Source organism: Xiphophorus couchianus, chromosome 16 (assembly GCF_001444195.1).
Source record: "Xiphophorus couchianus chromosome 16, X_couchianus-1.0, whole genome shotgun sequence".
Lineage (NCBI taxonomy): Eukaryota > Metazoa > Chordata > Actinopteri > Cyprinodontiformes > Poeciliidae > Xiphophorus > Xiphophorus couchianus.
Genome location: NC_040243.1, coordinates 8,989,304 through 9,004,369, shown reverse-complemented (window position 1 = coordinate 9,004,369; position 15,066 = coordinate 8,989,304). Strand labels below are relative to the sequence as shown.

Sequence of the window (15,066 nt, the reverse complement as noted above, 5' to 3'; positions counted from 1 at the left end):
GCATGTAAACATTTACACTGGGGTATGAGTCAACCCATTTTCCCCCTGAATTTCCCCCCACCCCTCCTTTTAGGTTGTTTGTATATTCACTTCAAATCCTCGTTACGCAGGCTTCGCATGCTTCTCTGTTCTAGCGCCTGTGGTCTGTTTTTCTCACTGATCAGCCTTCCTGTTGCTGCAGAGGAACTGTCAGCTGTGAGATAAGCATAGTCAGAGCACATGCTTTGCGATAGGGCAGTGGGGGGAGGAGAGAAACTAAAACACAAGAGAGGGCAAAAAGGGCTGGCTTGTTCAGAAAATGAACACATTATCTCAGGTTGTTTTTGGAGCGTTTGGGGAGGTTTGAGGATGAAAACCCGCAGCAGACTGGATAATTCATAGGAAGAAGGTCCGGTTCCAGTATACAGGAGTGCTGGGAGTCAGTGAGTTGCTCTGGTGTGAAATATCAAAATCTCCTCTCCTTTGGACCTTAAAACAACCTGCACAGGAAAAGGATTAAGGAAAAAACTGGGAGCAAAACTGTGGATGTGAGACGCAGAGATCCAAATTTACTGGGCCTGAGGATCACACAGAAGGGATATGCATGTTGATGAACTTTGCCTCCTCCGGTACTACACGCATGGGAGAAAATGACTGAGGGGAGGATTGGCCCTTATTGTTGAATCCGGCTGTGGACTGAGGACGGTTTGTAGCACGTACAACTGGTGCTGCAGTCATGTCTGCCTGATACGCGTGTGCGCAGTGAAAAAGTGGATGCGTGGGAGAGAGGCAGCCATACAGGGAGTGAGACAGTAAGTGGAGGGTTGGGGGAGTTTTCTTTAGATGGTCAGCCCCGGCAGGGCCAGAGCTGGCAGAGATGAGTCAGAGGAAGCTCATGCGACAGCTGCGGTTGTGGGAGAGTCCCGAGGGTCCACCTCATGCCCCCTCAATCCTCACCTCACCTGTGTCGCCAGATGATCAATCACGCGGACATGCGGGGTCCGCTCTGTTTCGCCGCTTGAAACTGAACCGCAGCATTCAGGAGCGCAGACGCTCGTCTCATTGTATATGCAGGTACAGTTCACCAAGGCACTTATATTTAATGTGCCCCAGTTTTTTTTTTTCAAAATTATTATTACTTATTTATTTATTTTACATGAAAGTAGGTGCGCTGATCTTTGTGATCTTCTGCTTTAGTTTGGCTCGAAATTATGCAAACAGCAGTGCAATGTGAATATTTTAGATTTAATTTTTAATTCAGAATGATTAAAAAAAAAATACTCTCAGACTTCAGACAGAAACAAATAAAAAGGAGGATTAGCTTATGTAGCTTAGAGAGCTTCCCCCGGCAGACACTTTTGATGTGTTTTTCATTACAGGGGAAAGTTGTTTAATGATAACTTGATCTGTTACCACGTTTATGGAGCCCTGTAGGGGGAAGGAGTGGCTCCTAATTGGCCAATTTACAAGTATGAATTCTAAAAATATCAGGCTCTGTTTTTAGAAATCAAACTGAGAGGCGCTCAAGGCCTTATTTGCTTTAAAAGCTCCACACATTTAGGAGAAGTGAGTAGATTAGTTTCACTCTTATAGAAGGAATGTGGCAGCAGCCCAGCAACACAACGAAGTGTTAACCTTTGTCCGTACAACATTGAGACAAAATAAAAGTGACTGTAACAAATTTGTTTTAGCTTATGTTGAATACTATATGCAGAAAAATAAATGTTATACATTCTGTCAGATAAAGTGATTTCAATCTATGCTGTGCTGCTCTGTGGACACCGAGTTTATTTCAGAGCTGCAAGATCCAATCTTTTAATTTCTGAAAAGAAAAATGGTCTGAGGGATTCTGCTGAGGCCTGGTTTCAGGGTAAAAGAGACACGTAATTGAAAAAGTGTGGCGTTCCTCGTGCATTTGAGCTTTACTGTAATTGGGCACGGTCGCTATCTTTTTGCTCCCAAACTAAAAGAGGAAGAAAGAACTGCCTTTGAATGCTCTAAATGTTTTGTATTCTCTGGAACTGATGTTTTTCTTGTTCCAAACACGGAGGAGAGCTTCTATTAAAATTCAATGCAGAACTCTTTTGTGGAATAGCATGTTGTCATGGATTAGACTCTAGAATACGTCATCTACATTGCATTCATGTGGATCCACTCATGCATACTTGGGATAAACAAACTGGCATTCCAATCAGAGGAAGACAGAAGGTCAAAGGTTCCACAGAGAACCTTAAATTTGTGCAAGTATTCTCAATCATTCATTTTATCCTCAGACCTCTGAAACAGATCTCTACCCTCATCAAACTCCCAATCATTCACATCCTCCAAGAAACAGCTCCAGCTACAGAGAAATGGCAGTTATTATTGCTCGGTTTGCTGACTAACGTGATTCCTACTGAAAAATGACTTGTCAGTAATGTGTAATTGTCAGAGCAGCCCTGTGGCAATCTGCCAATTCCACGTTAGTGCAGACTCGCAATGATATCTCAGGTCTCATCTCCTGCCTGTAATATTCCCTCTAAGAAGACGACAAACACTGCCGGCTGCAGTGTTGCTGCATGGGCATTCAGGGTTCCCCAAACACTATTTACTATCGCTGAGAGATAAAAAGTGGTTGCAAAACCACAACTTTTTAAAAAATTATTATTTATATCAGAGGTAAAACTAACTTTTCCTTCTTTTCTTCCATCAGCTTCGATTCAGAAAATGGCCCGTCACCAGGCCGCAGTCCCATGGATTCGCAGGCGAGTCCTGGGTTGGTGCTTCACCCTTCTTTCCCCCAGAGCCAGCGGAGAGAGTCCTTCCTGTACCGCTCGGACTCGGACTACGACACATCTCCCAAAACCATGTCTCGCAACTCCTCCATCAACAGTGAGGGGTAAGGGCAAAATCATTCCTGGGTGTATATGCACACACAAACTGTAGTTTGAAATGATCTCATACAACACAACAACTGTTTTAACTTTCCAAACATTAAATTAACCAAAAAATTATAATTATTTTGCTCTTTTTTTTTTGTCCAAAAACTAACTCAAATTAAGGAGTGTTTCAAGCAGGGCTTACTGCTAAAGAAAAGCCTAAATTCAGTTTCTCTGCAAATTTATGTTATTTTATGATATATTAAGAACTATATAATCATGGGAAAGACTGCTGACTGGACAGTTGTCCCTCCGAAAGAAAACTTACCTACAAATGGTCATTGCTAAAGAAAGATGTGTGGAAGGAAAAGGTACGGAAATAAAAGATACGAAACCAGGATTTTGAAGCAAAGCTCCTTCAGGAAGAAAGATTCACAAGGCAGACTGTGGCTAGAGCCACCACACAGGACATTTGCCGCAGCTGTCATTTCCCCTGCATTAAGCTATTGGATCAAAGAAACTATAAGAAGCACATCAGCTGAACTAAAACGAAAAGGAACTGGATTGCTATAGAATGGTTCAAATTCCTCCCTTAAAATGAAAGTCAATTTTCATTTTCTTTTGGAAACCAAAATTCTGAATGAGGCGTGAAGAGGCACAGAATCCAAGTGGTTAAAGGTCCAGTGGGAATTTTCCATAATCGATTTACGGAGCCATGCCAGGATGTTCATTATGTTTTATCAACATAAAACATAATGAACCATTATGGTCCATTATGTTTTATCAAATCCAACATCAGCACAGTGTACCAGGAAGTTTTAGAGCATCCCATGCATCCATTTGCTGACAAGAAATGCTCTCTAATATCATTTTCCAGCAACACACAACCAAAAATACCAATATCTGCCTCAGTAGACATGATATCACTCTTCTCGATTGGCCAGCAATTTGGGTCTGACTTAAACCACACAGAGAACCTGTACAGTTTTGACAAGAAGAAGGCAAGAGACACCTCACCCAAAAATACAGATGAGTGGAAGGACACCATCAGTGCCACTTGGGCTTCCTTAATACTTCAGCAAAGCCACAGGCTGATCACACACTGATGCAGTGATTCACGCAAAAAGAGCCCTGACAAAATATTCATTGCACATACTTCACAGTACATTGATACACTTTTTAATAGGCCCGCACTTCATTTTGTGTAATGTTTCGATATACAGAATGATATATGTGTTGAATTAAAAGTTAAATAAAAAAAATATGCATACATATGTATATTCTATAAGCTGTACCTATGCACAAACATTAACACTGAGCCCCACAGCGACCCAAACTCACATTCATCTCATTCTCTACTCCCCTTTTTCTCTGCCAGGCACGCCGAAGACATGATTGTCACCCCTTTTGCTCAGGTATGTTTGCTTGTATTTATTTATCATGCTTTTACATACCGCTCATTTTCTGCAGTATTGCAAAAGCAGGTGGAAAAACAGAACAGTGAACTTATCCCCTCCTCTCAATTCTGCTCCTTCCCTCCCCTCTTCTCCTTCCTTCTTTTCCTCCTACGCTGTCCATCCATCCCCCAGGTGTTGGCCAGCCTACGAACTGTAAGAAGCAACTTCACCATCCTCGCCAATGTCACAACACCCACTAACAAGTCAGTATCATGCTGTCGAACACCCCTTCCCCACACTTGTGCTCATCACGACTGCCTGCTTATTGTGTAGTTGTGCATATGCAAATATCTCCATTTCCTTGCCCCCGTGTGGAAAACATTCTAACCGTCGTGATTAACTGGTTTATGAGTCTCAGACAATGCTCAGGGAAAATTTAATCGGCATCATTTGGCATTTTTCCAGCCAACTGACTGAGGGCTGAGTGCACGGAGCTTTATGCCTCAGATGTATGTCCCTGACTCTTTGCCCAGACGATGGAGACGGTCAATAATGCTAAAATTATTCTCCCTTGTAATGCAGTAGACAGAAGGAGCTCGAGCTGGCAGGCTTTTAGCACCACGTCAATATGATATATAAAGCAATGCAGCACAGAATCATCAGCGTCTATAATTACACAGTGCTGCACAGTGAGAAGGCCTCTCAAAGAACGAAGTCATGAAAGAATGAAAGTGAGAGTCAGGCTTTGTTTTTGGATGGATTTATTGCACTTTAAAAATACACATAAACGCTATGATGTACGATATCTATTTGTCATAAATATCTTAAGATTAAAGATATCAAAACAAATATATCTATCAACTATTGTCTGAACAAAGCCTTTTGTTGCCTGATACTGTAATGCTGATAGTAGTGTATTTTTGCGCCACAAGGGGGCAGCAGTGTTTTATTCATCCTCTCATATCATTATGTGTTCGTCCACAGGAGGTCACCAGTGACAAGCCAACCCACTGTTCCCCAAGCTACTCTCTCTGGTATGCTGTCAGCTAATTAAAATGTCTAGTCCAAGGAGTTTTCTTTTAATAACACACTAAGGCTTCACACTCCAAAAGAAAAAAAAAAGTCATACAAACTCTGTCTGCCATCACTGAGCAGATAGAAACTGAGGGATAATGTTTCATATACTTTTATTTATTTATTTTTATCTTTTTGTCTGTGTCAAACTGAATTAATTTAAACTAAAATCCCTATTCTGAGCATTTTTACATTGTAGCTAAAACAAGGGCTGGAGAAATATAAATAAAAATAAATACATTTTTAAAAACATACAGTGATTTCTTGTAATAAACAACGGCAAAACATTCATTCCGACTTTAATAAACAGTTAAAAGACATGAGTTTAAAAGCCTGACAATACACAGGAAAAGACTGTTTTTCAGTATTTTTGTTGTCATCCATTTGCTTTTCTTCTTTCAAAATGAGTTTTTACAGTGTTAGATTGTATTACATTGAAAGTACATTTTAAAACCATGCAAATGGCTGCCAAAATAATTATATACCTTAAAACGTTCACCTTCAAGTGTTACTTTGTGTAAACTTGCCATTTTATTTTATTTTTATTTTTTTGTATTACTTATTTATTTAAGCTGCATTTTTCCCCCAAAGGAAAATTCCAAAGCAACTCATCATAAAAAATGCACACACTACATCCATAGTAGTATAAAGCCTAAGGAACATAGAAAAGAATTTTTTTTTAAGTTTTAAAAAGTTAAAATAGCAAACAAAATTTAGTAAAATTTAATAAAATACATTACCATGAATTAATTAGTCAATTAGTTAATCTCTCCAAGTAAATGTGTATTATACATGTTTACAAGTGCACATTGCACACTAAGATCTAATGATGTAAAGTTATGTATACACCTAGATTAAGATGAGGAATTAAAGAGCCTTATTGCTCTCTGGACAAACGACCTCCTGAAACATGTAATGTGTCTCAGTGCTCGGAGAGAAGCCGGCTGTTGCGACCTCTCCTCTGATGCTCCAAGAGGTCATGGAGAGGGTGTCTATAATTGTTCTAAATTGCCTTCAATTTGTTCATTATCCCTCTCTGTACCTGAGACCTTGCAGGCTCTGGCCCTTTTAACTAGCGTGTCCTTCCAATTTTAGAGGAGTTTTACATAGTTGTGAGTAATTGTTCACAATTATGGGTAGGCAAGAATAAGCTTTCCTTTGGCCTATTCCTTTTTTGGTAAACTGTGGGTTTGTTTATTGTTGTTTTTTTTATTTTGTTTTGTTTTGGTTTTTTTTTTTTCTTTTCTTTTGTTGTTTCTTGTGTTTAATGTGGACAATTTACCAAAATAAAGTGATTGATTGATTGATTGATTGATTGATTGATTGATTGATTGATTGACCACCTGTCTTGGCAGATTTGGTTAATTTTATTCAAACAGGTCGGCTGGCACAGACATTTAAATCAACAGGGTTGATTTTGGAGCATTTTCTGAATCTTACTATTAGTCTACTTTATTTCAAATCCAGATTTGATGTGTGTTTGGGATCATTTTCATGTTGGGACATTGAAGGCTGTCCATGTTTCAGTTGCCTCACTCTTTTGGTACAATTCACACATTTTCAATATGGCTGGGTGCTTTGGTGATTGAAATTAATCTGCTTTATTTATTCCAAAGCTATCCCCTTTTTTTGAATATATTTTGGTGTTGTGTTTTTGAGATTGCCTTAGTTTGAACTTAAGATAAAGAATTAGGAGATATCCCTCCTGCTACATTATTCCTCACCCAATGCACCAGTTCACCTGGTGGTGAAACACCTTTCGCTGCCTTACTTTGACCTTTTTATGTATACTTGTCCTTGTGATCAAATAACTAAATGTGTATGTATATACATTAATATATATGTGATGCAAGCAAATATATACTAAAACATGGATATATAAATTTGATTCTATGTGTATAATTATGAGCCTGAATAGACTATGGCTAGATAACAAGTTCAAACTTATACATCTAATTCTTCCTTTTAAGTTAATTGAAATTGCATGTTGTATTATCCTTCAATCCTGGAAGAAAACAAAAAAATTAATAACATTTTGGAATTATTATAAAATGTCTACCCATGATGATGCAATTGTTTGAACTGTACATGGGACAACTCATACTACTAAATAACTCAATTTCATCAAAATTCAGCGATGCAATTGTTTGTTTTTTAAAGTCACACATATTAAATCAGAGAACTTTAGTTAATGAAGAGCTTCTCAACTAACATCTTAAATTATGCCAAAAGCTTATTAAATTAATAAGCTTAAAGTTTAAGTAAATATTAAATATATTTACAAACATGTTTCACTTTGAGCAATAGAAGATTTGCATGAATTTCTTTAAAATAGATTTGTAAAACCACTCAGTAAAGAGGTGGCCTACTAGCTCCTAATTTCCAAATGACTATAAGAATTAAACAACAACAAAAAAAGAAAACAATTTCAGACAATCCAGACCATCAGTTTTGCTATTCTTTCCACGCTTTTCTCCATATGTTGGTTTAAATGATTTCTGAGAGTCTGTATGCCTTTCTCTCCCAGAGGAGACTTACCAGCAGATGGCTCGGGAGACCCTGGAGGAGCTGGACTGGTGTCTGGACCAGCTGGAGACCATTCAGACCCACCGCTCAGTCAGTGAGATGGCTTCAAACAAGGTGTTGACACACAAACATACCCACCAACAATTGCTGAGTAAGATGTAATAGCTAGTGACATTTTTATATATGGTCCAAATGAGGTGTTACCCATTTGTGTTAAAGGGGGGGACACACAAGCACCACCTTAAGAATATCCTATCTGACATACCTGGGATATGTCTGATAGGTAACAAAGTATATGTAAACTTGGCACATAATTACGAAACACTGCTTAGGAAAAATGTTCTTCACTGTTAAAAGAAATCATGCAAGAATGAAACAACATGTAAATCCAAGAGAACTACAATCCTTCCTGAGTTTATTTGCAGTCCTGCAATGACTTATCAATAAATAATAAATGTTATTTATGGTTTGTGATATTACACATTTGTTGTTTAAAAGCAAGACATGCAAATATGTTGCACCAGATGTCAGAGTGTTGCCTTTTCAATTTGCACGCTCACATGAATGTGAGAATTTAGAGCAGCTTCTTAAGGATGCATGCAGTTGTATTTGCAGGGGCACAGGGACATAGAGGGAGTGAGAGAGAGAAATTATGTGACGGTCTGTGGGTGAGGAGGACATGAGAAGGAGGGGGAAGAGTGGTCCTGATGCTGATGTCTCCGCTGTAACCTTGGTTGCTATCTAACGGCAGCAGGGTCTGCCCTTCCCTTTTACTCATTGGCTTCCCGCTCTGACCACAAGACATGTGGTTTAGGCAAGAACCAATGACAGAGAGGTAATTCTCCCTTAACAGTGCTCTATCTTAAAGAGACAGTGTCAGAAACGGTTTTATCCCAGAAATTGTCCTCATCTTCTGTGTCATCATTAATAAATAAAAGATTTTATTTGCCACCTTCAATCCGGCTTGCAATGAAAGCGCTGAAAATGAAAAAGAACAGATGGGCGTAACTTATATGATTTGCCCGCGGATGTACAATGTACAATGCCTCTGGGGACACAGTCTTTGTGAAAACATTTCAGTGATTTGCAGAAAGGAGCAGCACAAATCCTTAACGCCATGCCAACATGAAGGTGCATACATGAACGTTGGCTCTCTGTCTCTCACTCTTACTCACACCCTCGCTCACACACATATTTGACAGACGTACATGCTGTCGTGTCGCACATGCGCACTCACCCTCCAACAGGGAGGCAGCTGCAGAAACACACACACGCATAAACGCATGCACGCGCCTGCAGCCACTGCCTGATTAGCTTGCGAGTGCTGTCTACAGCATCCAGGGAAATGGCGAAAGAGGCAGAGAGCACAGGAGGACGAATGGCAAGCTAAAGCAGCAGGATTAGACCTCTGGCATTTTGGGGCAGCTGAGGCATGGACTGACTTGGAGCTTTGGACTGGGTTGTGCTGCTATCGGGAGGCGAGCTGATTGCCCGTGCACAAGCAGTGTGCAGTTGAGGTTTGGAGAGAGGCGACTCAGACGGGCTGTTGCACCGGTAGTACTGGGCTGGGCCTTTGGATCTGTACCGTTTGGGAGGGGCAGGCGACGCAAGGAAAAGGAGACTGTTTTTCCAGACCACTGTTTTGGTGGGATTCTTCCACGGGATCGTATGCTTAGAGGCCTGCCTGCTCGCGTCCCTCTCTGTTTCTTCCAGTCTGTCTCTGTCTCATTCACTGTGTTCTTGTTTTCCTCTTGCCATCATCTGCATCCCTCTCCTTCCCGATGCTTCAGTTGCCATCCAAGTTCCCTTCACCTCCGACAAACATCACTCTCCCTGTTTTCCTCGTCTCTGCCATCTAACTCTTTTTATTACTGTTTGTCGAGAGAATCAGCTCTTGTGGTGTTGCTTTTTGTTTACATCCTTCTCAAATAAACACATCTTCTCCATCAACTCCTCTCTGTGTCCTTCAGAAGGTCTCGCATTCCCCTCTCTTTCGCTCCGTCCTTACTCATTCAGCACTCATCTACCTTTTATCCTGCGGTGACTATAGATTTGGGTCAGCCTGCTCAGGAAATGGGATAAGATGTAGTCTCCACTGCAGTCAGATCCAGGGGGGGCTCCTGGTCTGCCCATCTGGGGGATCCTCATCTCTGGAGCACACTGAGCCTGGAGCCTGACTCAGGACTGACTGGGTACCCTGCTTTGGAGAACTGGATGTAGACAAGGAAAATCTGCACAGGCTGCCCCTACCCTCCACCCCTTCCCCATTCCCCATCTTGGGGCAGACGCCACTCTGGAGTGTCCCGGTTTGACTGGCTGTGGCCTCTCCCCACGGACCCTGACAACGCCCTCATGCCACTGGGGCACCCGCAATGCCCCTGGCCCAATTCACTACCACACCTCATACCTGTGCCATAGGCCCAAACCCCCTGGTTCTCTCAACATGGGTGTGGTAGAGGCCATCGACCCGGCACCATCTCAGTGCCCCTCACCTGTACCAGGGGGCTACAGGCTGCCTCGTTCCTCCAGCTACAGTCCTCTGCAGGGGAGGTCAGGGGCAGAGCTGGACCTTGGTGCAGCTGATGGAGGTGTGAGGGAGGGAAGTGGGACAACAGCTGAACGCAGGACACCATTGGTGGACCTGTTCTGCGAGACCTGCTCAAGGCCCTGGCTCATCGGTTGGTGGGACCAGGTAGGGTAATGCTAAACGAGCCAGAGTGTAAACAAAGTCTGGGCGTTTCAGTGTTGGGTGGAGGCTGTGGGCACTTTATGCTCTACTGTTATGTACTTAACTAACTTTATTCTAGCATGTTTGCTTGACTCAACAGTGCAACTTGCAGTTTTATGTAACAAGAAAGTAAAACAACAAACATGGGTTTCTTAACATGTCATTCGTTTGGGGAACTTTTAAAGGCCTGGTAGTGACACTGTAAAAACCTTATATATTTGTATGTTCTTGTACATAATACATACTTGAATTCACAGAAGATGAGATGGAAGATCTTTTTTCATTGTTTCTGCACAACTGGTGTAAAAACATAATCCAGTTTGTCTTTGGACCTCTAAACCACCTTTAAAGCTCCGTCCACTAAGAGAAGAAATAATTTAAAAATTAAGCTTGTACATTATGATATATAATTATTTCAGCTTTATCACAAATTTGCAAATTCTATTCGACACATCTTGCATCCATCTCAGTCCCTCCTGGTTGTGTGAGGTTGCTGTCAACACAAATGTGAAAGAGCTTTTTTCTCAAAAATGATCACATTTCTTGTCTGAAGTTTTTTTTCAAACAAATGTAACAAATTATTCACTTTTGATCATGTCAGATTTTGATCTGGTGTAGTATCCTGTCCTAGTGCTGCTCACAGAGTCTCTTTGGCCTTTACTGTGTCAGTGAATTAGCTTAAAAGGATTCCGTTTTACTACTTTGTGTTTTATTTGAATTACGGTTAACCGGTCTCAGTTCAGAGTCCCATTGTGCACATGTTGTGACTGTAAGAGAGGGTAACCCTTCACATATGCAGGTGCGCATGTGTGTGTGGCCACAGTTATATCTGAACACTATTTGCATGTTTGCCTCATTAGTCAGTGTCAGAGGAAGTGTTATTTGTCCTGGCACTTGGACTGGCACTGTAGAAGTGTCGACTGGCAGTGGTGACTCAGCATTACAGCATTAGGGAACGAAAGAACGGGGAGACTGAAAGGGTAGGTGGTGGGTGGGGAGGCTTGGCCTGAGCCTGTTGCCTAAGTGTGCCACTGGGCTACAGCTTTCCAGGCAACTGAGGCTTTCTGTTATGCAAGCTATTTGCTTGTGATGAGCTGCAGACTGTATAGAACATGTGAGAAAGTGTGAAGAAAAAAGAAAGCTTGGAAACATGAAACATGTTTTCAAAATGCCAACAAGGCAAAGATGAACTTGAGACAGAGGAAACATTTAAAGGTTGGAGAGCAAGAACAGAGCTTTAGTTTTCTTAGAAGGAATGCAAATAGACAGCAGGGAGATCTGGATAGAAGGAGACGAAGAGGAGAGAACGTTGACCTTGGTAAAGGTCAGAGACACCTACAGACTCCCTCGGATTGTCACCCAAACAGCCACCGCTCTCACATCAAGCTGAAGGACTGACTGTGAGGAGGCAGTTGCTAAGGCAACTGCTCTGGTTGCCATGGAGATTGTTATGTGTGAAAGATCAGTCAGTAGGACGCAGACTGAGGGGTCTGTCCGAATCACATCATGCCCTCTCAAGACTCGTTTGATCTGGAACCATTACACCTCTTGTTGGGCGAAGTGTTTGTGTCCAGAAATGAAGCATTACATAAAATTGGGAAGAACATTCATGAAGAGCGTTTGCTTCTCTGTGTGTGCTCACATTTGTGTCTGGGACCTGCAGACTGTGTCTGACACTGCAGATGCACAGAGAACAATATGTATAAAAATGTCTCATAACTGCAACACATCACTCAAGCTGGTGTGTTGAACAGCCTGTTCTCAACTGAGAGAAAGGAGGACGGATGATTCATAATGGATTTTCTCGCCTCATAATACATTAGTGTGATAATTTTATTTGTATTGGTGCATTTTTCGGGCGTATTTCTGCAGATTCAATCTTGAACACAGTGTTAAAGTGTGCAGCAATCTTCATCACCAGAAACTCGTGCTTATACTAAATCTATAAACTTATTCTCCCCTCAGTTCAAGAGGATGTTGAACAGGGAGCTGTCCCATTTGTCAGAGATGAGTCGCTCAGGGAACCAAGTGTCAGAATACATCTCCACCACCTTTTTAGGTACAACAAACACAACATCTGCTTGTTATTAAATTTAACAAAGCTTGGGTTGTCAGGTAAAACTTTGTCTTGTGATTTCTTTTCAGATAAACAAAATGAAGTGGAAATCCCATCTCCCACTCTGAGGGAAAGAGAAAAGCCCATGTGTCACATCAGCGGTGTGAAGAAGCTCACGCACAGTTCCAGCCTTTCCAACTCCACCTTGCCTCGGTTTGGCGTGAAGACAGAGCACGAGGAAGCTTTAGCCAGGGTAAAAGAACTGACGCGCAGCACAAGAAATCAGACCTGCTGGAGATAGCACAAAAGCTGAAATCAGTTTCTAAGCAAACAAATCTCTCATCATATTTACCAAAAATACCATGCTATCCAGCAGTTACCATTTATTCCATTAAACACATAGTATTTTTGTTATTTATTAACACAGAATTGATGTCTGTATGATTGTTAAAGCTGTCTGTTGTACCGTCAGGAACTGGACGACTTGAACAAGTGGGGCCTTAATATCTTTCGTGTGGCAGAGTTCTCCAATAATCGACCCCTAAGCTGCATCATGTTTGCCATCTTCCAGGTGAGAAGAAAATGACAAACAAACCTAAACAATTAATTAGTCACCAAAATTAATATATATTTTTTATTTTTATGTTAAACTGAGCATCACTTTTGTTTGTTTTGTGTCTTTATTTTACTTATACTTACTGTTGGCTTAGGTGCCAAGTGACTGTAGGCGACATAAATAAATAAACTGTTATATGAGAAACTCTTTTTTTTTTTTCTGACTTGGGAACCAACACTGCCTTGATAAAGTATTCATGTCATTTGAACATTTCCAGATTTCACATTGCACTTCATTGTCTTTATATGTGATTAATCAGAATAGAATAGAATAGAATAGAATATTCCTTGTTGAATTTCAGTATCAGCAGCAGAATATTAGCAAATGTTAGGACACTTATGCACCATGACAATACAGTGCAAAGTCACAAAATCTTACCAAGTATTTTTTGTCTAGTTTCTAGTGCAACTATTTTAATACAGTTAAAATAAGTCTTAACTAACTTTCAAATAACTTAAATTGATATTAATGAAAACGTAATTGCACTATTGGCAGACCTTTTAACCTATAACATGGGAAAAATGTCTTGTTGGGTTAAAAAATCACCTAGTGGACCTAAATACCAAGAGAAGTCATGCTTGCAGATTGCCACAAGCCGTATTGGAGACCCAGTAAACATATGGAGGGAGCTTATCTGGACAGATGAGACTAAAACTTAACTTTGTTATCTTTTCGCATTTTGGGATTTATACTGTAAATATGCCCCTTATTGTCTCCCTCTGCTGTAGGAAAGAGATCTGTTAAAAACTTTTAGGATCCCTGTGGATACTTTTGTCACTTACGTGATGACCCTGGAGGACCACTATCACGCCAATGTCGCCTACCACAACAGCCTTCATGCTGCTGATGTCACCCAGTCCACCCATGTACTGCTATCCACACCAGCTCTAGATGTGAGGATCACAGTTAGAACATCAACCCTACCAAACATAAACATACCACTTGGCTGACGTGACCGTTGTTCCTCTTGTTATTTCTCCCTGACAGGCCGTATTCACAGACCTGGAGATATTAGCAGCTTTATTTGCTGCCGCCATTCATGATGTAGACCATCCAGGAGTGTCCAACCAATTCCTCATAAACACAAGTGAGTCAGAATGAGAGCAAGTATGCGAAATATACTGTTTATCAAGTTTGTAAAAAAAAATTATATTCAACATTCATAATTTATTTTACAGGTGATGTTATTACTATGAAACCATAAACAACAGCAACCAAAGCTCTGCACTTACTGTGGCTTTGTTGTTATTTCACTTATTGGAAGCTGTGTTATTAATATTAACAATACCTTAATTCTTAGGATTCTAGAATAAATAGTAGCATTTATATCATTTTTGAAACAGGGGTGTCTTTTAGTGTTGAACCAACACGTTCATTCACTATATTTGTTGCATCCTCAGACTCAGAACTGGCCCTGATGTATAACGATGAGTCTGTTTTGGAGAACCACCACCTGGCTGTGGGGTTTAAGCTGCTCCATGAGGAGAATTGTGACATCTTCCAGAACCTCACCAAAAGGCAAAGACAGAGCCTGAGGAAACTTGTGATTGACATGGTAGGTATCTGATAAACTATCACAAAGAAAACTTTTCTCACTTGTCATATTATTCTTTAGCATTTTTTCCACACACTTCCATAATATATACTGTTTGTTACCAGGTTTTGGCTACAGACATGTCCAAACACATGAGTTTGCTGGCAGACCTCAAGACGATGGTGGAAACCAAGAAAGTGACGAGTTCTGGAGTTCTGATGCTCGACCACTACACCGACAGAATACAGGTACTTTTTTATGCTAATGTGTGTTTTATGCATCTGGCTTTCAGTATTAC

The 15,066-nt window shown here is 40.8% G+C and overlaps 1 protein-coding gene across 2 annotated transcripts in view; it reads left to right on the top strand.

The window, feature by feature from the left end:
- The window catches only part of pde4a (phosphodiesterase 4A, cAMP-specific), a 46,009-nt gene that overhangs the window by 25,932 nt on the left and 5,011 nt on the right, over positions 1-15,066 (top strand). Inside the window, exons 1-13 of one of the 2 annotated variants that reach the window (XM_028042156.1) lie at positions 188-1,053; positions 2,672-2,857; positions 4,216-4,252; positions 4,427-4,497; positions 5,219-5,268; positions 7,836-7,948; positions 12,528-12,621; positions 12,708-12,871; positions 13,091-13,189; positions 13,963-14,127; positions 14,222-14,321; positions 14,635-14,789; positions 14,894-15,016. In XM_028042156.1, coding sequence (XP_027897957.1) covers positions 857-1,053; positions 2,672-2,857; positions 4,216-4,252; positions 4,427-4,497; positions 5,219-5,268; positions 7,836-7,948; positions 12,528-12,621; positions 12,708-12,871; positions 13,091-13,189; positions 13,963-14,127; positions 14,222-14,321; positions 14,635-14,789; positions 14,894-15,016 — 1,554 coding nt within the window. In that variant the 5' untranslated portion in view covers positions 188-856. Of the gene's footprint in view, positions 1-187; positions 1,054-2,671; positions 2,858-4,215; positions 4,253-4,426; positions 4,498-5,218; positions 5,269-7,835; positions 7,949-12,527; positions 12,622-12,707; positions 12,872-13,090; positions 13,190-13,962; positions 14,128-14,221; positions 14,322-14,634; positions 14,790-14,893; positions 15,017-15,066 lie in introns of those variants that run through there. The other variant, XM_028042155.1, reaches the window with a different exon arrangement.